This window comes from Salvelinus alpinus, chromosome 23, assembly GCF_045679555.1.
Source record: "Salvelinus alpinus chromosome 23, SLU_Salpinus.1, whole genome shotgun sequence".
Taxonomy (NCBI): domain Eukaryota; kingdom Metazoa; phylum Chordata; class Actinopteri; order Salmoniformes; family Salmonidae; genus Salvelinus; species Salvelinus alpinus.
In genome coordinates, this window is record NC_092108.1 from 40,130,938 (window position 1) to 40,151,159 (window position 20,222).

The 20,222-nt window shown below is 43.1% G+C and overlaps 1 protein-coding gene across 1 annotated transcript in view; it reads right to left on the bottom strand.

The window, feature by feature from the left end:
* LOC139550971 (phospholipid phosphatase-related protein type 5-like) overlaps nucleotides 1–2,245 on the bottom strand; it is a 60,280-nt gene extending 58,035 nt beyond the window's left edge. The window contains exon 1 of the mRNA XM_071362280.1: nucleotides 1,717–2,245. Coding sequence (XP_071218381.1) covers nucleotides 1,717–1,920 — 204 coding nt within the window. The 5' untranslated portion in view covers nucleotides 1,921–2,245. The remainder of the gene's footprint in view (nucleotides 1–1,716) is intronic.
* Nucleotides 2,246–20,222: the final 17,977 nt, after the last annotated feature.

Below are 20,222 nucleotides of genomic sequence, written 5' to 3' on the forward strand. Positions count from 1 at the left end.
TCAATGCAAATGTAATCGAAAATCGAATCAAACACTTCATGAGAGCCCATGAGCTCATATTGAGCAACATTTCTATAGGCTATGTAATGTAAAAAAAAGAGGTATTTATGTATTTCTCAACTTTCCTAATAACAAGCACATTGCTTATATTTACAACAGGAGTATAGCCTACCTGGCTGGCATGACATGTTTTTTTTTTATTTAAACTTTGTTTAACTGAACCATGCAAAAAAAATCCTTCATTCGCTATTTAAGTGCATAGATTACTTTTATTCCTGCTGCCCCTGTTTCGATACAGGTGCATGATAATGGTCCATTCTAAATCAAAACAAATTTCACACATATATTATTTAGTATATGTAAAGACAAGATTAAATCAAGAATAGTCTGATTGGTGACAATATTAGCCTATCACTTGTGAATGATGCCCAGCATAAGAAACAATGCCTTTTTTTGTGACTTTTTCGAATCAGTCGCACACCTCATGTAGCCTAGCCCATAGGCCTGTATGTTTTGATAAGGTTTGTATCACAACTAAAGTGGCCAAATAACTTCTTAAAATTAAGCACATTAATCCGCATTACAAGTGGTGCAGAGCCTAACTGGCATACATAAGCAGCATGTGAGTTTCAAGTTTGGGGAAGACCATTTTCACCATAAAAATGTGCATTTATAATAAAAGCATAACAATTTGATAATGGAACATTCGCGCTTATAGCCTACTACCTTGTGCGCATTTCAATATCTTCAATTCCAACTCGGGAATTGGATAAGGACCCGCGCAATTGCGTCCCCGATGTGTCTGTCTTCACTTGTAGCCTGTGAGAAAGACCCGATCACGTGATGAAGAGTCATGAGAGTGAGAGGTAATTCGGAGCGCTCAGCACTCAGGGAGAAGGGTACACAGGCCACTGGCTGCAAAAGGCATGGATTTTTTTAGGGTGCATTACGCCCACACAAAGGGGATGCCCCCGTTAGAACCCTTGTATATAACAACTGAATTATTTTATTAAAGTAATGTCATGTGAATAAACTATGTTTAATAAGTGATAAGCAGTAATGGGCAGTTACTACCATCATGGGGATTTTATTAATTGTTGTATACTGTTTTACAGCATTCAACCCACAAAATGTATAGTGTATTTAAAGTTTTAAAAAACTATCAAAACCGTTAAATATTTTTTGAAATAATTGAACCAAACCGACCTCAAAAAGCACTCATAACTCAGCACCACATTTTGCAAATCCAATTCGTTTTCCGCATTGATTCAACTTAATCACATGTATTTTTGTGTTGTTGAAATGACGTGTAAAACAACGTTGATTCAACCAGTTCTTGCCCAGTAGAAAGTTACTTGTCATGAAACACCTGAAAACATCCAGGGGGAATGTCAAAAGGGTACAGCGGGTGCTACACAGTATCAGCCATGTAAAAGCAACGGGGATATATTATATGTCTTATATGTCAATAAGTTATATGGTTGGCACGACTAATTTCCGTCGATTCATTACCAATGTAGCAAAACAAATATTTAATATTTACCTAGACAGGTTGCACCATTGAGGTCTGAATACCTCTTTCCCAGTAGAGACCTATTCAACTGCTACCGTTGTAACCTAAAGTTGTACATTTGTGTGGTTCATTCCTATGCAGTTGGTGTGTCCATTAGTTTTTGCCTTCCTAAACCAAATATTTGCCCATTTTCCAAAACTCACCAAAATCAACGGCAATCCGCAGACCACTGCATAAAGTATGACAGGAGGTACAGCGCTGGACGCCTCGGGTCCATGATAGGGCTTGGTGTAGGCATTGTCATAGCAGAAAAACCCTTGGACGTGCACGTTGAAAGTGTCGGTGTACTCAAAGTAGTATGCCAACATGACAGTCCCAGCCATGATCACCAGCTGGAAGTAAAGCATGGTCACAGAAGTGAAGCGAACTGAGCCCCACGAGATCCACAGGCATCAGAAAAGCCCAGTTGAATGGAACCCCCAGCCGCCCGATTTTTAGGCTACTGCTGTAACCCGTCCAGTACTCCACCTCGCTCCGCGTTCCATCCACATATATCTCTCGCTACTACAATGGAAGATAATCCATAAAACATCGTGTTAGGTGAAGAGGCGAGCTCAGTCTCGACACCGCTCAGAGGTCCATGCGAGGGTGAGCGCTATGATAGAAAAATAGTGTGGAGCGGGTTGGGAACATGAGCGCGTGGGATGGGTTAGACTTTCCTTCCGTTGCGTGAGAGATATTTGTGGAATGTATGGCACCATAGGCATGCAGACTTCTTACCGCCTTGAGCGATGACGAGTGACAGCGCGCGCCAACCATGAGCATGAGCCACAGGATCTTGTTAACGTTCATGTGTCTGGCAGCTACATCTGTAGGCAACTAGATTCAGCTAAAGTCCAATTTTTGTCGGAACGAAAGTTTGGTTGTTGGATAATAATAATTTGTCCAACTCAAATTGACCACAACTAAGCCCAAAAGGAGATTGTATTTGAAAATAACATAATTTCATACCTTCATTGCATTTTGAGACATGATCACATATGTCTCTTTTATTTTTTTGTGGGAATTTTGGGAACAGATTTCCTATAAAAAATTAAACAAATTTTTTGGCTGAATTCCTAGTGGTCTTTTTGACTAAAAACAAACAAAACATTATTTTACTAAAAACCTAACTTTTTGGTCTAGCTAAACACTGACAAACTGTGAACAGTTTGTCAGTGTTTAGCTAGACCAAAAAGTTATTGATGATTTTTGATCTTCTAAGCTGTGCATTTCAGGTCATCCTGGCAGCAAAAACAAATCATATGGACAATGTTCTTCACACAAACACACGCCTGGTGGTCTAGCATGGAGTGAGAAAAGTGTCAATGTTTTGTCTGTATAGTGTCTCACAATCCATATGAATATTCACCATAACTCACAAATAAAATCATGATTTGTGAATATATACAAATATTTCACAAATAAAACCATGATCTGTGAATACATTGAAATGTTTCACAAATAAAACCATGATCTGTGAATGTGTTCAAATATTTTTCAAATAAAATCATGATCCGCATGTATATGTATATATTGTCAAGGCTCAGGAGAAGACCCAGATGCCGACAGTTTCGAAGTAACAAAAGTTTATTACGAAAACAGGGGGGCAGGCAAACGACAGGTCAAGGGCAGGCAGAGGTCAGTGATCCAGAGCAGAGTCCGGAAGGTACAGAACGGCAGGCAGACTCAGGGTCAGGGCAGGCAGAGGTCAATAATCCAGGGTGGTGTGACAAGGTACAGAACGGCAGGCAGGCTCAGGGTCAGGGCAGGCAGAGGTCAGTAATCCAGGGTGGTGTGACAAGGTACAGAACGGCAGGCAGGCTCAGGGTCAGGGCAGGCAGAATGGTCAAAACTGGGAAAACTAGAAAACAGGAACTAGAGAAAGACAGGAGCATGGAAAAACCGCTGGTAGGCTTGACGAAACAAAACAAACTGGCAACAGAGAACACAGGTATAAATACACTGGGGATAATGGGGAAGATGAACGACACCTGTAGGGGGGTGGAGACAAGCACAAAGACAGGTGAAACAGATCAGTGAGTGACATACACACATATATATATATACCAGTGGAGGCTGGTGACTTGAGAAATTGAGGAGGATGGGAGACCCACGGTATAGGCACGGAACGCACGGAGACGACAAAGTCTATTTCAAAAATCGTCAAAGATTAATTATTTAAACCTAAAGCATTTAATAAAGACATTTAAAGTACAATATTATGGGGAATGAGAATGGGAATGCGAGGACTACTTACACCGTGTTGGAAAGGGATCACAGCAGTGATTGAATGAGGGTATGAGGCATGAGTTGAGGTGTTCAGAGGCTTGACCAGTGCAGGTCAGGATTTGACTGGGAAGACAAAAAACTATAGGACAACACACTACATAAATAGACAAAAGAGCTAAGAATGAGTTAGTCCAAGCAAGGAGTAAAATCATTGATGTGTAATAATGTGATTGTGTATAAGTGATTAACTCTATATACAGTAATGAGAGAAAATTGATAGGGGTACTCACAGTGCTTGGAGGGGAAACATTCAATGTGCCAGTGGATGAGCGGGCACATGAGACGTGGCTTCAGTTCATGTCAGGAGAGAGTTGACAATAGTAGTGGAGTGGAGTAGTCATCACCTCTTAAAATCAGGGAACATGAGGGGACTTAGCTGTAAATACAAATAGCAGATAGATTCCATTACAGCTACGCCATCTTAGGTTTGGACAACACATTTCTCTATGAAGTTAAACATCTCAAAATGCATAAAGTCAAACACAGACTGTGCATCTCGCCCACTTGACACAGTAGACCAAGAAACGTTCCTGAATAAAGCCCTGATTATCCACATACCTGACGATAACTGACAACTGCAAGCAGACTGGTGCAGGTCCCAGATCAGTGGGGCAATTTTTAACAGTTGATCAGACTGAAAATCGTCTCGTTTTCATCCGATACAGCATGTCAGATCTCTAATGTTAAGGTGTAGCCTAGGCTGCTGCAACATTTATGTCATGAGTTTTTGCTTGTGTCTGTCCGGAGTGATTGTTATCATCTTTGCTAAATAAATACCGGAGGAAAGTGGAAAGCCTACCTGAGCGCACGCGAAAAAATTTGCTGCGTCAACCTCTCTCTTTAATATAACTTTCAATGGATGAGGTGATGGAAGCTATCAAATAATTCAGAATTGTTTTCAACATCCCAGAAAAGACAGTCGAAAGTTCCATATGTTCAGCAAGTAAAGCATCATAGCGTGCAATTAGCTTAGCATAGCGTGCAAGCTCCTTGTAGTTGCCCTTGTTAACGGAACTTACCCTCTCGTTGTGTCCTCCTAAAAACAATTTTGTGCATGCCCTGCTTTTGTTTTTTCGTTTAGCTGAACGATTGATGTTCTTCAGGTCACTGCACCCACCTTTTGGACAAGGCTCAGACTTTCCCAAAAAGCAGGTAAGGCCAGCAAGACAGGCGGCCTGATGAAAGGCTCCCTGTTAACTAGCTATACTTTTGATTCAAGTTACTGTAGTAATGAATGCCCTCACCTTTTCATCCGTCTTCATGAAACTGATCTCAGGCAGAGGTCGACCCTCGCTTTTAATTCACACCTTTTTGTGTACCCCAGAGAATGAAAGGGGGTCTTCAACAAAAAGTCCACAACATTTGTCAGTTGGCCATTCTACCATTCTGGCGGAGAAAACTGCACACTCGTGCTGGTAGCTAGCTAGCTACTGAAGTTAGCAAAGCAAATTTAAATGAATTGCACTAACTGAACACAAAATTAAGTTCTAAAACCAAGAAAACCATTTACAATATACCTCCTCCATCTCCTGTAATTTGAAAAATCTAATTTGAATTCAATAATATCACAAACATGCTTACCTATCACTCTATCTACCATGCTCTAGCCACCGTGCTTCTACACCTGCATTGCTTGCTGTTTGGGGTGGGGTTCTGTACAGCACTTTGAGATATCAGCTGATGTAAGAAGGGCTATATAAATAGATTTGATTTGACTCTATCCAACAATGCCACCAAGCCTCTCAACACATAGAACCCCCATAATGATCTTTGGCACTATCCCAATACAACTCACTAGGTTTGTTCTCTGATCCTAATTCTATGATTGGATGAACAACATGTCAGTTCATACTGCAAAAGCTTTGATTGGTTGGAGGACGTCCTCCGAAAGTGGTCATAATTACCATGGATGTCTATGGAAGGAGGTGAGGGCTACGAGCCTCATAGGTTTTGTATTAAAGTCAATGTAGCCAGAGGAGGACAGAAGCTAGCTGTCCTCCGGCTACACCATGGTGATACCCCAGACAGTGCTGTTACTGTAGACCTTCATTGCAAAACAGTGTATTTTAGTCAATTCTTTGGTGACATATGAATATATTTAGTATAGTTTTATCTAAAAAGGATAACTTTTTTAATGTTTCACTATTTTAATTTTATTTCCCAGAGGATGGTCCTCCCTATCCGCCTCTGAGGAGCCTCCACTGATATACACAGTACAAGTCAAAAGTTTTGGCACACCTACTCATTCAAGGGTTTTTCTTTATTTTTACTATTTTCTACAATGTAGAATAATAGTGAAGACATCAAAACTATGAAATAACACATGTGGAATCATGTAGTAACCAAAAAAGTGTTAAACAAATAAAAATATATTGTAGATTTTGGGTCTTCAAAGTAGCCACCCTTTGCCTTGATGACAGCTTTGCATGTGTTATTTCATAGTTTTGATGCCCTCACTATTATTCTACAATGTATAAATAGTCAAAATAAAGAAAAACCCTTGAATGAGTAAGTGTCAAAACTTTGGACTAGTAATCTATATATTAGGCATAAGTCACAAATAAATGCATGATCCATATATATATTCAACATACAGTAGATCACAAACAAAACCAAATTTTAAACAAATATGAATGATTATTGAGCCAATTTCAAGAAATTCCTAACATTTGCAATGTGCATTTGCACATCAAAGTGTGCGTGTGGATCTCTAATCTTTGTTACATAAAAATCAGAAAGATCCACAAATGCATTGCTTCAGATGACAGTCCAGCCAGCCAATCACGCAATGCGCAATGTGATGATGTCATCTATTGTTTGGTCTGAACCAGGGTTGGGTTGAACCAGAGAGGAAGAACTGGAATAAAAACAAAATCTACTTGAATGTAAGCATCTATTTTACAGTGCATTTCCCGAAAGTATTCAGACCCATTCACTTTTCTCACATTTTGTTACATTGCAGCCTTATTCTAAAAAAAAAATATTTTTATGAAATGCTCATCAATCTACACACCCCCATAATGACAAGGCAAAAACAGGTTTTTAGAATTTTTTGCAAATGTAAAAAAAAAACAGAAATAGGTTATTAACGTAAGTATTCAGACCCTTTGCTATGAGACTCAACATTTTTCTCAGGTGCATCCTGTTTCCATTGATCATCCTTGAGATGATTCTACAACTTGATTGGAGTCCACCTGTGGTATATTCAATTGATTGGACATGATTTGGAAAGGCACACACCTGTCTATATAAGGTCTCACAGTTGACAGTGCATGTCAGAGCAAAAACCAAGCCATATATCGAAGGAATTGTCCGTAGAGATCCGAGACAGGATTGTGTCGAGGCAAAGATCTGGGGAAGGGTACCAACAAATTTCTGCAGTATTGAAGGTCACCAAGAACACAGTGGCCTCCATCATTCTTAAATGGAAGAAGTTTGGAATCAACAAGACTCTTCCTAGAGCTGGCCACCCGGCCAAACTGAGCAATCGGTGGAGAAGGGCCTTGGTCAGGGAGGTGACCAAGACCCAGATGATCACTCTGACAGAGCTCCAGAGTTCCTCTGTGCATATGGGATAACCTTCCAGAAGGATAACCATCTCTGCAGCACTCCACCAATCAGGCCTTTAATGGTAGAGTGGCCAGACAGAAGCCATTTCTAAGTTAAAGGCCCATGACAGCCCACTTGGAATTTGCCAAAAGGCACCTAAAGACTCTCAGATCATGAGAAACAAGATGCTCTGGTCTGATGAAACCAAGATTGAACTCTTTGGCCTGAATGCCAAGCGTCACGTCTGGAGGAAACCTGGCACCATGCCTACAGTGAAGCATGGTGGTGGCAGCATCATGCTGTGGGAATGTTTTTCAGCGGCAGGGACTGGGAGACTAGTCAGAATCGAGGGAAAGATGAACGGAGCAATGTACAGAGAGATCCTTGATGAAAACCTGCTCCAGAGCTTTCAGGACTTTAGACTGGGGCGAAGGTCCACCTTCATACAAGACAACAGCCCTAAGCACACAGACAAGAAAACGCAGGAGTGGCTTCGCGACAAGTCTCTGAATGTCCTTGAGTGGCCCAGCCAGAGCCTGGACTTGAACCCGATCGAACATCTCTGAAGAGACCTGAAAATAGCTGTGCAGCGATGCTCCCCACCCAACCTGGCAGACCTTGATGAGAATCTACTTCAGAGTGCAAACGACCTTAGACTGCAAACGACCTTAGACCTTTACGTTCCAAGAGGACAATGACCCCAAGCATATAGCCAGTCTGTGACAATGCTGGAATGGCTTCAGAACAAGAATGTGAAAGTCCTTGAGTGGTCCAGCCAAAGCCCAGACTTGAAAGCCATTGAAAATCTGTGGAAAGACTTGAAGATTGCTGTTCACCCTTTAATTTAACATAGTTTTAGAAAATCTGTAAGCAAGAATGGTAGAAAATCCCCAAATCCCGTTGTGCAAATCGGATACAGACACACACCAGACTCAAAGCTGTAATTGCCGCCAAAGGTGCTTCTACAAAGTATTGACTGAGGGGTGTGAATACTTATGTAAATAAGATATTTCTGTATTTAATTTTCAATAAATTTGCAAAAATGTCTTAATACACAGTTTCACCTTGTCATTATGGGGTATTGTGTGTAGGTTGGTGAGAAAAAAAATATTTAATCAATTTTGAAGTCAAGCTGTAACACCACAAAATGTGGAATAAGTCAATACTTTCTGAAGGCACTGTATATATGGATCATGTTTTTTTTGTGAAACATTTTAATATATTCACAGATCACGGTTCTATTTGTGAAATAGTTGTAGATATTCACAGATCATGGTTTTATTTGTGAGTTATGGTGAATATACACATGGATTGTGAGACTTTTCTCACTCTTTTCTCACTCTTTTCTCACAGAACAAATGATTTGTTCTGACAGGAGGTTACTTCAAGCTCAAGCATGCGGATAACAGATATATACACTCAGTGGCCAGTTTATTAGGTACACCACCCTGTTCACAGAAATGGTTCGCTCCTACAGACACGTGGCTGTGGCTTGCTATATAAAGCATGCAGACAGACATAGCATTCTGTTACTATTTGATTGAACATTAAAATGGGCAAAACGAGTGACCTGAGTGACCTAAGTGACTTTGAGCGTGATATGATCGTCGGTGCCAGGCGCGCCGGTTCCAGTATCTCAGAAACGGCCGGCCTCTGGGGCTTTTAACGGATGACAGTGACTAGGGTTTACCGAGAATGGTGGAACAAACAAGAAAGATCCAGTCAGCAGTAGACCTGTTGGCAAAAACAGCTAGTTGATAAAAGGACGAAAGAGAATGGCAAGAATAGTGCAAGCTAACAGGCAGGTCACAAACGGGCAAATAATGGCGCAGTACAACAGTGGTCGCAGAACGGCATCTCGGAATGCACAACTCGTCAGTCCTTTTCACGGATGGGCTATTGCAGCAGACGACCACATCGGGTTCCACTCCTATCAGCTAAAAACAAGAAGAAATGGCTCTAGTGGGCGCGCGATCACCAACACTGGACAACTGAGGAATGGAAAAACATCACCTGGTCCCACGAATCCCGGTTCCTGTTGAGTCATGCTGATGGCAGAGTCAGGATTTGGCGTAAGCAACATGAGTCCATGGCCCCATCCTGCCTGGTGTCAATGACACAGGCTGGTGGCACACATTAGGTCCCTTGATATCAATTGAGCAACGTTTCCATTCCCCGAAGAGCTGTTCTGGAGGCAAAGGGGGGTCCGACACGGTACTAGATGGGTGTACCTAATAAACTGTGTATCTTGAAAAGAGAAAGATTTCACTCTGAAAATAGCCAGAACAAAGTGGTAAGACTTAGTAAATGTGACTTTAGTTCCTTCTCCCGAATAACCTAAATCCTTTTCTTTATCCTTGGACAGAAAATCATTAGAGACAGAGCTCTGTGAAGATTTTATGAAAATCATTGTAATAGTGCTTAAATCCATGCAAATCCAACACTAATGGATGGCTGTAGAACAATAAGAGAACGTTTGCCCAGTGAGATTTGACACATAATTTATGTTTGATTCCTCACTTTGTGTAAGAAGTGAATTAGCAATAGGCATTACTCTGACTCGGAACATAAAGAGACCACAGTTTGTTATTGGTGGGGAATATGGACTTGCCACTCTAAAGGCCAATAGACATACGTAGTATGTCTTCTTCTTATTCTTATTCTTCTTCTTGTTTACATCATTACTGCCACTGTCCTCCTCACTGTCTTCATAAATCTTGTTGATCATCATCTTTAACAGTGTTCCCCTACTAACCACTTAATTTATGTAGAGAGGGTTTCTGATGGTGATCTAATGAGACTGCGGCTCCTAGTCCAACCTAAGATGTGCTGTGACTGTCACAACCCCTCTTTCTAAAAGTTGTGGCTCAGCTAAACAAGCTGAATGCGCCATCATTTATTCAGCAATCTCATTATTATTTTAAAGGAAATTAGGTATTGTTCGAGTGGCAACTGGAATTCTTTAATATTTTGTTTTTTCACGTAACAAACAAGGCTCACTTTATAAGCAGAAGCGAGGCGATCTGAAGTACAGTAGCCCACAGATTAAGATGATAAATCATCAGATTATGGATGACAAAAATCAGATGTTGATACTATTATGTATTTCCCCTCATTGTCTAGATCACAAGCTTCTTGAGATGATATAACTATCGTGGCTTTTGCTGGTCTCCCTTAGATGCTACAGCACAGACACATGGTTCGAGAGGATAGGGATGCTTTTACTGTGAATTAATTGAATGTATAGTACACGAGGAATGAAATACTGTGGGCTACAGTAACAACAAGACTGATGAAGTGTCTTGTTTTACTATAATTTACTACTGTTCAATATTCACCAAGAAAAGCTGACACCACTCATTTTCAAATCACCTTGACAATCAAGCAGATTGACTAGAAGGGAGATTGGAGCATATTCAGTAACATTTTATACTGTGGAAATGTAACTAAGAACATTTGGCTCTTGATAACAAATATTCATCATGGTTGGTTTTAGTTACCTCACTTTAACAATATTGTTGCATGCCTGTGTGCCCTCTAGTGGAATATGATGAACAAGAAAATGTTTGTGTCCTAGTCCTGACAAGATGATGGCCTCGCTGTTACTGAACGTCACACTAGAGATTAACTGATAAAAAAAATAATCCATTCTAGTCTCTCATGGGTAGACTACATAAAGCATCAGACCAAATTACCCTAGATTTTAGTTAAGTCTTAACTGAGATTATATCCAGTCAAGTCATATTTCATAACGTCAGATCAATGTCACCTTTTCAGTGAAGGTCCACTGCCGGACACCTGAATATATGTACTAAATCAATCCTTCTCAGGTTGGCACAACAGCAATAGACAAAGAAATGCATACAATCCTGCTAGACCCTTTGCAATGAGACAGGGTAGCCTAAATCTGAGTATGAGATGATGAGACTTGGAATCTAAATAGGGCATGTGGAGTTGAGACACAGAGTAGCCTACAAATGGATTTGTCACAATGCCTAAAATAAAGCAGGGTAGCTCAGTCAGCAAGCAAAACTAAACAGCCATCTTGGTTCAGTTACTGTATGCGTTCTCTATGGACACTCTTGGTGGGATAATGATTTATTTTATATTGTTTTGTTGCTGTATAGTGACTAAGGCTTGAGTGGTGGCACAGACAAGGCTTGGAGACATTGCAGGGACAGAGAACACACTCTATGAATAATTTCTTTAACAAATCTGTACAATAATAAGAAGAGACAACACGGAAAACATTCTCCTCCATTCGCTTCCTGAGAACCCCATCGCACTAAATAATGAATAATGGAACTAGGAAGCCTTCACAGAACAATACGGTTGTGTTGATATAAAGGTACATTGCAGCTTGGTAACTATAGGACTGGTTCAGGGTTTAGCTCTGTCTTTAACTGGAGGAAGAATTGTTTATTCCTCAAAGGACCCAGAGGACACGACAGTCTTATTCTTCATCTTCACATAGACCTAGGGTTAGCTAAACCCAAGGGAACTACACAATCCCTCCTTGTAAATTGTGTGGGTAGACTTGCAGTGTACACACCAACTGACAAGGTCTCAGTGGTGAAATTGGATTTTCAGACACTTCCCTACTGCTGATATGTCCTCTATTTCGGGGGTCTCAAGCGTTGCCCACTGAGCGACACTCCTGTGGTAAACTTGTTGTCACAATGTAAAAGGTCAGTGGTAAAGTAAACAAGGTGTAACAGTGCCAATCGCCAATTCAGCACCATTGAAGCAGACCGCAACTGAATCACAATTCCAAAGTTCAGCAAAAAAGGATGGTGGACAGTGACCTTATCAGCAGCAGCCACTTCCCACTAACCAAAACATAAGAAGCCAATATGTGTAGCCGTATTGACCTTTTCAAACCAAACTTTAGAACTCTACATAATAGAGTATAAATTAAAACAGACCTCCATTGTTTTTTGGTATTAATTACGATCCCCATTGGCTGCTACAAAAACATCAGCTGCTCTTCCTGGAGTCCACATGAAACATGACATAATACATAGTATAGAACATTATAAGTCAAGGACTGAACTACATACATTTAAAACGTCACACAGCCTACATGTCAGTACATACACACAATATCTAGGTCTAATACATAGTACATTGCAAATTACAATATAATATATATATATATAAAATGGCTGTCTCTTCACAGCCCCCTTTGTGCAGCAAGGTTTCTTATCTGCTTGAAACTGGTTTTATTGCTAGCTTGAGTTACCTGGGCTGGCAGAGAGTTTCATGTAGTCATGGCTCTATTTAATACTGTGCGTTTGCCAGCCACTGTTCTGGACCTGGGGACTGTGAAGAGACCTCTGGTTGCATGTCTTGTGTTGTACCGATGAGTGTCTGAACTGTGTGCCAACTGTTTGAACAGACAGTTCGGTATGTTCAACGCATCAATGCTTTGCACAAAGACCAATAGTGATGCAGTCAATCTCTCCTCAACTTTGATCCAGGAGAGACTGACATGCATGTTACTGACACTTTCACTCCATGTACAGTACATCTAAGTGCGATACGTGCTACTTTGTTCTGGACCAACAGCAATTTACCTACAGTATGTCCTTCTTTGCCGCACATGACCACACAGCTGGGCAGTAGTCCAGGTGCAACAAAACGTGGGCCTGCAGAACCTGTCTGGTCGACTGAGATATCAAGAAGGCAGAGCAACGCCCTATCATGGACAGACCTCTTCTCATTTTAGCAACCATTGAGTCTATACGTTTTGACCATGACAGTTTGCTTTCTAGGGTTACACCCAACAGTTTAGTCTCCTCAACTTGCTCAATAGCCACAATATTCAATAATAGATCTAAACGAGGTTTAGCATTGAGCGAGTGATTTGTCTAAAAAATAATGCTTTTCGTTTTTGAGATACTTAGCATAAGCCTATTACTAGTTACCCATTATAAAATAGACCGTAGCTCTATGTTGTGTCTCACTTATTTATTTTACTGTTGCAGCCAACGTGTATACTGTTGAGTCGTCAGCGTACATAGACACACAGGCTTTATTCAAGGTAAGTGGAAGGTCATTTGTGAAAACAGAAAACAATAATGGTCCTTGTTGGCTGCCCTGCGGTACACCACAATCAATTGAATTAACAGCGATACTTAAAATGTATTTGCTATTCCCTTTGCCTCACCCCGCTCAGCCATACAGTTCTTAAATTCATCATCTATCCATGGGGATTTGGCAGTTCTAACAGTCAGTTTCTTGATGGGCGCAGGCCTATCAGTAACCGGAAGAAGCAGTTTCATAAATGCTTCAAGTGCAGCATCTGGATGTTCCTCATTACACACATCAGACCAACAAATATTGTTCACATCTTCGACATAGGAATCGTGCAAAACCTATTGTATGATCGCTTTTACACAATTTTAGGTCCAGTCTGGTTTTTCTAGATATGGCTATTATATTATGATCACTACATCTGCTGGGTGTGGATACTGTTTTAGAGCAGATTTCTGCAACATTAGTAAAGATGTGATCAATACACATGGATTATCAAGTTCCTGTTCTGTTTGTAAATACCCTGGTAGGTTGACTTAAGACTTGAACCAGATTGCAGGCACTGGTTACAGCTTGAAGCTTCTTTTTGAGTGGGCAGCTTGATGACAACCAGGCAATACTTAGGTCACCCAAAAAATATACCTCTCTGTTTATATCACATACATTATCGAGCATTTCACACATATAGTCCAAATACTGACTTTTAGCACTCAGTGGTCTATAGCAACTTCTTACGAGAATATGACTATGGACATACATAGCAACACCTCCTCCATTTGCATTTCTATCTGTGTGATTATCGACGCTGGAGACAGGAAGCAGGTACAGGGAGAACATTTAATAAATAACGGACATGAAACAGGACAGGAACAGCATGTTAACAGCAAACAAAATAACGACATCAATGCTGACACAGGGATGGAACAGAGGAAACAGACAGATAAAGTGGAGGCAATCAAATAATGATGGAGGTCAGGTGGGTCCACTGAGGCGCAGGTGCGCGTTACGAAGGGGACAGGTGTGCGTAATGATAGGCAGTCTGGCGCCCTCGAACGCCAGAGAGGGAGAACGGGAGCAGGTGTGACAGTACGCCCCCCCTCTAGGGGCGCCACCCAGCGTCCCACCTGGGCGAGCCTGACGGGCCGGCCGAGGCATGGGCGCTGGACAAGCCGGCTAGGGCGCTGGACAAGCCGGCTAGCGCGTAGAAGCCAGATGAACCGGCAGAGGCGTGGGAGCCTGGCAAACCGGCTGAGGCGTGGGAGCCTGACGATCTGGTTGTGGCGTGAAAGCCTGATGACATTATTATACATAATTAAAGTAGCATTATTTAAAGTGGTATTGTTTAAAGTGACTAGTGATCATGTATTAAAGTGACCAGTGATTGGGTCTCAATGTAGGCAGCAGCCTCTCTGAGTTAGTGATGGCTGTTTAGCAGTCTGATTGCCTTGAGATAGAAGCTGTTATTCAGTCTCTCGGTCCCAGCTTTGATGCACCTGTACTGATCTCGCCTTCTGGATGGTAACGGTGTGAACAGGCAGTGGCTCGGGTGGTTGTCGTCCTTGATGATCTTTTTGGCCTTCCTGTGACATTGGGTGCTGTAGCTGTCATGGAGGGCAGGTAGTTTGCCCCCGGTGATGCGTTGTGCAGACCGCAACACCATCTGGAGAGCCTTGCGGTTGAGGGCGGTGCAGTTGCCGTATCAGGCTGTGATACAGCCCGACAGGATGCTCTCGATTGTGCATCTGTTAAAGTTTGTCAGGGTTTTGGGTGACAATCCAAATTTCTTCAGCCTCCTGAGGTTGAAGAGGCGCTGTTTCTCCTTCTTCACCACACTATCTGTGTGGGTGGACCATTTCAGTTTGTCTGTGATGTGTACGCCAAGGAACTTAAAAATGTCTACCTTATCCACTACTGTCCCTTCGATGTGGATAGAGGGTGCTCTCTCTGCTCTCTCCTGAAGTCCACGATCATCTCCTTTGTTTTGTTGATGTTGAGTGAGAGGTTGTTTTCCTGGCACTACACTCCCAGTGCCCTCACCTCCTCCCTGTAGACTGTCTCATTGTTGTTGGTAATCAAGCCCACTACTGTTGTTGGTAATCAAGCCCACTACTGTTGTGTCGTTTGCAAACTTAATGATTGAGTTGGAGGCATGCATGGCCACGCAGTCGTGGGTGAACAGGGCGTACAGGAGGGTGCTGAACATGCACCCTTGTGGGGCCCCAGTGTTAAGGGTAAGAGAAGTGGAGATGTTGTTTCCTACCTTCACCACCTGGGGGCGGCCCGTCAGAAAGTCCAAGACAGGGCGGGGTTGAGACCCAGGGCCTCCAGCTTGATGATGAGCTTGGAGGGTACTATGGTGCTGAATGCTGAGCTGTAGTCTATGAACAGCATTCTTACATAGGTATATCTCTTGTCCAGATGGGATAGGGCAGTGTGCAGTGTGAATGCGATTGCGTCGTCTGTGGACCTGTGGGGCGGTATGCAAACTGAAGTGGGTCTAGGGTGGCCGGTAAGGTGGAGGTGATATGATCCTTGACTAGTCTATCAAAGCACTTCATGATGACAGAAGTGAGTGCTACATTTACATTTACATTTAAGTCATTTAGCAGACGCTCTTATCCAGAGCGACTTACAAATTGGAAAGTTCATACATATTCATCCTGGTCCCCCCACGGGGCGGTAGTTATTTAGTTCAGTTATCTTTGCCTTCTTGGGTACAGGAACAATGGTAGCCATCTTGAAGCATGTGAGGACAACAGACTGGGATAGGTAGCGATTGAATATGTCCGTTAACACACCAGCCAGCTGGTCTGCGCATGCTCTGAGGACGCGGCTAGGGATGCCGTCTGGGCCAGCAGCCTTGCGAGGGTTAACACGTGTAAATGTTTTACTCACGTCGGCCACGGAGAAGGAGAGGGGGGGGGGGGGGGCACAGTCCTTGTTAGCGGCCGTGACGGTGGCACTGTATTATCCTCAAAGCGGGCAAAGAATGTGTTTAGTTTATCTATAAGCGTGGCGTCGGTGTCCGTGACGTGGCTGGTTAACTTTTTGTAGTCCGTGATTTCCTGGAGACCCTGCCACATACATCTCGTGTCTGAGCCGTTGATTTGCGACTCCACTTTGTCACTGTTCCGGCATTTTGCTTGTTTGATTGCCTTGCGGAGGGAATAACTACACTGTTTATATTCAGCCATATTCCCAGACCTCTTTCCATAGTTAAATGCGGTGGTTTGCGCTTTCAGTTTTGCACGAATTCCATTGATCGGTATGTTGATCAACTCATACAGTAGGATCCTGTACAAACACTATTCATCATGGTGAACAGCTGGTGCGTGATGTCTAATATTAAAGAAGTCTCGAGGTATTGCTCGCCTGAGGTAGAGTACCTTATGATAAGCTGTCGACCATACTATCTACCAAGAGAGTTCTCATCTGTATTATTCGTAGCCGTCTATTTACCACCACAAAGTGAAGATGGCACTAAGACCGCTCTCAACCAACTCTGTAAGGCCATAAGCAAAGAAGAAAATGCTCACCCAGAAGCGGCGCTCTTTTAACAGCATGTCACATGTGCAACCAGTGGGAAAAAATCCTACACCACCTTTACTCCACACACAGAGATGCATACAAAGCTCCCCCCCGCCCTCCATTTGGCAAATCTGACCACAACTCTGTCCTCCCGATTCCTGCTTACAAGCAAAAACTAAAGCAGGAAGTACCAGTGACTCGCTCAATACGGAAGTGGTCAGATGAAGCGGATGCTACACTACAGGACTGTTTTGCTAGCACAGACTGGAATATGTTCCGGGATTCATGCAATGGCATTGAGGAGTACACCACCTCAGTCATCGGCTTCATCAATAAGTGCATTGATGACGTCCCACCCACAGTGACTGTACATACATATTCCAACCAGAAGCCATGGATTACAGGCAACATTCGCATCGAGCTAAAGGCTAGAGCTGCCGCTTTCAAAGAGTGGGACACTAATCCGGACGCTTATAAGAAATCACGCTATGCCCTCAGACGAACCATCAAACAAGCAAAGCGTCAATACAGGATTAAGATTGAATCCTAGTACTCTGACGCTCGACGGATGTGGCAGGGCTTCAAAACTGTTACGGACTACAAAGGGAAACCCAGATGCAAGCTGCCCAGTGACGCTAGCCTGCCAGATGAGCTAAATGCCTTTTATGCTCACTTCGAGGCAAGCAACACTGAAGCATGCACGAGAGCACCAGCTGTTCTGGATGACTGTGTGATAACGCTCTCGGTAGCCGATGTGAACAAAACCTTTAAACAGGTCAACATTCACAAAGCCGCTGGGCCAGACGGATTACTAGAACGTGTACTCAAAGCATTCGCGGACCAACTGTCAAGTGTCTTCACTGACATTTTCATCCTCTCCCTGACTGAGTCTGTAATACCTACATGTTTCAAGAAGACCACCATAGTCCCTGTGCCCAAGGAAGCGAAGGTAAACTGCCTAAATAATTACCGCCCCGTGGCACTCACGTCGGTAGCCATGAAGTGCTTTGAAAGGCTGGTCATGGCTCACATCAACAGCATCCTCCCGGACACCCTAGACCCACTCCTTTTCGCATACCACCCCAACAGATCCACAGATGACGCAATCTCAATCGCACTCCACACTACCCTTTCTCACCTGGACAAAAGGAACACCTATGTGAGAATGCTGTTCATCAACTACAGCTTAGCGTTCAACATCATAGTGTGTCACATCTGCTCCTGCCACACCCCCTAGTGGTCATCTGGTGTCTGCTTGACCTGCAGCCATTCCCTAAGTACTCTCTCTCTCTCTTTCTCTCTCTCTCTCTCACTCTCTCTCTCTCTCTTTCTCTCCCTTTCTGTTTGTGTGTGATTGTGTGGTTAGAGACCGGTGTGCTGGAGTCAGGGCAGATCCCTACCAGCTGCAACTCATTCCATTATCAAGACTTCTATAAATACTCAGCTCTGCCACTTCCACTCGGCCAGATTGTAATCTCTGCTCAGTCAGTTTATGCTTCTAGTCATTATTATTATTCTAGATCCTGTTACCCTGCTGTACCTGTTTCCCTGCTTGACGCTGTTTATCCTCTCACTGCAGTTTTGCCACCCTGACTTTGGCTTCTGTCCCCTGTTGCACATTTCACCACCTTGCTACCCTGTTCTGGACTCACCACACCACCACTCCCTTGGATTCCCCTCTGGACCTGTTTACCCTGTCCCAACTCAGCTCACTCCAACCTCAGACTTCCTACAACTCATCCAAACTTCCCCGGATCTGCACTCCATATCTCCCTGTGTTACAATAAATACCGTGGTTCATTCATCTCTGTTTCCTCAAATAATTCTGCTCTTGGGTTCCCCTATGCCGCTCCGCGTAACATAGTGCCCACGAAGCTCATCACTAAACTAAGGACTAAAATCCTCCCTCTGCAACTGGAGCCTGGACTTCCTGACGGGCCACCCCCAGGTGGTAAGAGTAGGCAACAACACGTCTGCCACGCTGATCCTTAACACTGGGGCCCCTCGGGGGTGTGTAGTTGGTCCCCTCCTGTATTCCCTGTTCACCCACAACTGCGTGGCCAAACACGTCTCCAACACCATCATTAAGTTTGCTGACGACACACCACTGGTAGGTTTGATCACCGACAACGATGAGAAGGCCTATATGGGAGGAGGTCAGAGAACTGGCAGTGTGGTGTCAGGACAACAACCTCTCCCTCAATGTGAGCAAGACAAATTAGCTGATCGTGGACTACAGGAAAAGGTGTTAACATTGACAGGGCTGTAGTGGAGCGGGTCGAGAGTTTCAAGTTCCTTGGTGTCCACATCACCAACAAACTATCATGGTACAAACATACCAAGACAGTCGTGAAGAGGGCACAACAAAAACTTTTCCCCCTCAGGAGACTGAAAAGATTTGGCATGGGCCCCCAGATCCTCAAAAGGTTCTACAGCTGCACCATCGAGAGCATCCTGACTGGTTGCATCACCGCCTGGTATGGCAACTGCTCAGCATCTGACCGTAAGGCACTATAGAGGGCAGTACGAACGGCCCAGTACATCACTGGGGCCAAGCTTCCTGCCATCCAGGACCTATATAATAGGCGGTGTCAGAGGAAAGCCCATAAAATTGTCAGAGACTCCAGTCACCCAAGTTATAGACTGTTTTTTCTGCTACCGCATGGCAAGCGGTACCAGAGCGCCAAGTCTAGGACCAAAAGGCTCCTCAACAGCTTCTACCCCCAATCCAATGGACTGCTGAACAATTCATAAAAATCTCCACCGGACAATTTACATTTACACCCCCCCTCTTGTACACTGCTGCTACTCGCTGTTTGTTTGTTACCTATGCATAGTCACTTCGCCCCCACCTACATGTACAGATTACCTCAACTAGCCTGTACCCCTGCACACTGACTCGGTACCGGTGCCCCCTGTATATAGCCTTGTTATTGTTATTCTTATTGTGTTACTTTTTATTATTACTTTTTATTTTACCCTACTTGGTAAATATTTTCTTCTTCTTGAACTGCACTGTTGGTTAAGGGCTTGTAGTAAACATTTCACGGTAAAGTCTACACTTGTTGTATTCGGCGCATGTGGCAAATAAAGTTTGATTTGATTTGAAGAAGAGAAGGACTACAATGGATACAAATTATATTGAAGATATCACTATCTCAAAATGCTAATCTTACAATAAAGTGTGAAATTAATGATTTCTAATCTAAAAAGCTAATGAAGTGCCTTGTCATGCGTGTTCATGGAGTAGCCTACCATTAACACC